Here is a 3,402-nt window from a genome sequence, read left to right as displayed (position 1 = left end):
CCAATTAATGATGAATATCCGAATATTTGGTGCAGTCGGGGGCCCCATCGGAGCGCTCCCCCAGGGTGGAAGTGGTCGCTAGGCCGGAACTGCCGCATTGTTAAGGGTCGGATTATCGAGTCACGACTGTAAATGTTTTCTGCAGTTTGTTACTTTTTCTTTTATTTATTATAAATTCCCTTTTTTTAAAAATCATACACGGGCAAGTTACCATATATGGTAACTTTATTAATCTTGATTTGCAACATTTTTATTTATTTTTTTTAAGTCACAAAAAAAAAAAAACATCTCAAAATATCCTTCAATAAGGTTGAAATTTTTATTTTCCAAGTATTTCCAGGAGTGCCCTATAGAGTTAAATAATTCTTGCATTGCCCCTGATCTGTAGGAAGAGCTTCTGTTTCATTCATTCATATTGTTCAAATGTTAAACAGCAAATACCTAATTTTTTTTTACATCTCAACTCCCAACAGTAATTAATCCTGTCGTCCCTGGAGGTACCTGTACTAGGACAAGACTTATTAAAAGCACAATTGGCTGCTGTTTTATGGTAAAACAATGGTGCACATTCAGTGGAGAGGCCGACTACTGCTACTGTGACTATGGTTTACTAAGCAACAGTTGAAGTTGAAAGTCACAGTTTACTATTAATAAAACCATTACTTATGCACAAATAAAAACGCCAACTTCTGCTGGACTTTCTCTGAATCTCACTCATTGGTAAAGCACAAGAGTCTCTAATCCATAAAGCCCAGTTGCGAAGCTGTTACCGACCGAATCCAGGGGTGTTCGTACAGTAGAAAATCCAACAAATAACCTGAAACTTAAGGTTAATATGTGGATTTTGTCTTTCTGTTTGCCGTTTTTAAAACAAACATTTATTTTTTGCTTTGCCCTCAGACAGAACCTTGTAATTCCAAGCAGAGAATAATCTCCCAGCATTACAGGCTTTAATCTGAAACTCACAGAAAGCAGAATTTTAAATATGATTAGTTTATGATTTCATATTTAGAATATCCATCCATTCATCCATTAACTGCGCCCATTTTTATCTGGTAGCGGGTCACGGGGCGCTGGAGGCAGGATGTTCTTTACCGGGCCAGCACAAAGAGACCGACAAGAACACACACTCGGGCCAATTTAGAATCACCAATTACCTACCGTGCATGTCTTTGGACTGCTGGAGGATGGAGGAGCACATGGAAAGGAAGAATTTGCATAACTTCAATGTAGCCGGTCTTGTAGTCAGTTCTCTTCATGTAGATATGGCCAATAACTGGAATACCCTGCTACATGCCAAACTGACTGCAGGGTGCCATGTACAACATCACCACAAGCTGTGTTTTAACTATGATTCAGGGCGCTTTAGAGAGGATTTTTCCTGTAAAGATTAACCGTGATTGCTGTATAAAGGGCCTAAAATGTAATGCCTCCTGAGCCTGGCGCAGTCAAACGCAGCTGGGAGTTTTAAAGCCTTCGGATATGGATAAAAAGCTCACATTCTCCGTCAGACAGAAGTTTCTCTGAGTCTCGATTTTACAGACTGTGTCCTGCTCTGTTTTTCAGCCGCTGTGATGAATTAAAGGACGGCTCGGCTCGCGTCGCCCAAGTTTGATGAATTCCGTCGCCGAACGTGAGCTTGAAATTAGTCCGTCGCCGCCTCGAAGGAGAGTTTTTAATCTAATGAGCGGTGTCGGGGCTCACCTTGCGTCCTCCGGTGTTGAGCCTGAGAGGGGTCAGGTAGGGGTCGAAGATCATGTGGCTGGTTTCGATGTCGATGGGCGACTGCCTCTTCCCGATGGCGCACAGGTTCCAGGCCGAGTTCACCAGACCCCAGAAGGATGGCACTGTTGGCGGAGAAGGAGGGAAAAAAAGAGGGTAATTAGCCCGAGTGTGACTGTGTGCATGCTGCACAAGATCAAACCATAAAAAAACAGAGAGAAAGTGAGCAGATGAGCTTCGTTATGACGGGACAGGAGAAATGGGGGACGGGGAGATCTGAATTTACATATGGCTTCATTAAAAACTGACTAAAAAAAGAACTTTCATTAAAATCCCCAGGTTATTATCTGAAAGTACAACTGAGGTGGAGAGACGGACTTTATTAAAGTCTGTCGAAAAGTTCTCCCGCTAGGTTTCATTGCTTACGATCTACAGTAACGGTACCGGAAGGCCCACAAGACCGGATCAGACAAATTGAAATATCCGACCCCTGATGAAAGCCTTTAACTTTTAGAGTTCAAACGTTTGCACAATGTAGATTTACTGCAGATGATAAAACAGACGATGGAGCAGCATACTGTAATAACAATAAGAATCTAAATAAATATACAAAATGAAGCAGATTCACTGTTTATTATTATAATAAAGTGGTATTATTATGAGCTGATGCCGCTTAAAATGAGAGGAAAATGACATTTGACCTCAACTAATTATAACAAAACACGCTTTTATTTTACATATTTAATAGGCCACTTATAGCCTTTTAGTTATACAGTGTGTGGTGCAGGGCGTCATTATCTGAACTATTTGCAATCACTACATTCAGTTTGAAATAAAATAAACTATCCGAGATTAAAGCACGAGGCATAAGCTTTAATTTGAGTCGTTTGACATCAAAATAGAAAAAAAAGCTATATGTGAGATACAGTCCTTTGAGGATGCAACGCTTCAGACAGAAACATGAGAGCGAGTGTAGAAGGTTAAACCTGAGATTTAAAGAAAAAGATTCAGGAAGAAAAAAAATAAAAAAATCCACATCAGTCGGATTTGTTATTCAGCCGCATTCTAAGCTTTGATCTGTAACAAAGTCCATGTAGACTGTTTGATTTGGGATTGGTTCTCTGACTAGCGGGCTCATCGTTCTATCATTACATCCGTTTTGAGCCTGTGAAAGTCGAGCTGATGTAAAGCAGGGTTTAGCAGCCACAACAGCATTAGTGCAAAGGTGCTTGTGGTTTACTGATGAGTTTATGCAACGCTGGTAGAACGGAGGCTGCATGGTGGAGCGGTGGTTAGCATCGTTGCCTCGCAGCAAGAAGGTCGCCGGTTCGCGTCCCGGTGAGGACATCCGGGATCTTTCTGCAACTTCCTCCCACAAGGTCCAAAAACACGTTGAGGTTAATTGGTGATTCTAAATTGTCCGTAGGTGTGAATGTGTGCCTTCACCCTGAGTCAGCTGGGATACGATCCAGCCCCCCGTAACCCTAGTGAGGATTAAGCGGTGTATAGATAATGGATGAATGATAGAACGGGAGAAACAGCCAGTAGCTAAGGTGGCTAGCCCCGGCGCTAACCTTTTAACAGACAACCTAAGTTAGCAACTGATTGATACAGTATTCATACTGGGTTTGACTACTTAACATTTACATCCAATCTGTTGTTGTTCCATTCTTGTTGACA

General features: G+C 41.6%; 1 protein-coding gene across 1 annotated transcript in view; it reads right to left on the bottom strand.

Moving 5' to 3' along the window:
* LOC103369886 (carbonic anhydrase-related protein 10-like) overlaps positions 1 to 3,402 on the bottom strand; it is a 143,084-nt gene that overhangs the window by 71,183 nt on the left and 68,499 nt on the right. The window contains exon 3 of the mRNA XM_008298725.1: positions 1,705 to 1,847. Within this exon, the coding sequence (XP_008296947.1) occupies positions 1,705 to 1,847 (143 nt within the window). The remainder of the gene's footprint in view (positions 1 to 1,704; positions 1,848 to 3,402) is intronic.

Source organism: Stegastes partitus, unplaced genomic scaffold (genome assembly GCF_000690725.1).
Source record: "Stegastes partitus isolate 25-593 unplaced genomic scaffold, Stegastes_partitus-1.0.2 Scaffold1345, whole genome shotgun sequence".
NCBI lineage: Eukaryota > Metazoa > Chordata > Actinopteri > Pomacentridae > Stegastes > Stegastes partitus.
The sequence above is the reverse complement of the archived record's forward strand: the minus strand, read 5'-3'. Positions and strand labels throughout refer to the sequence as shown.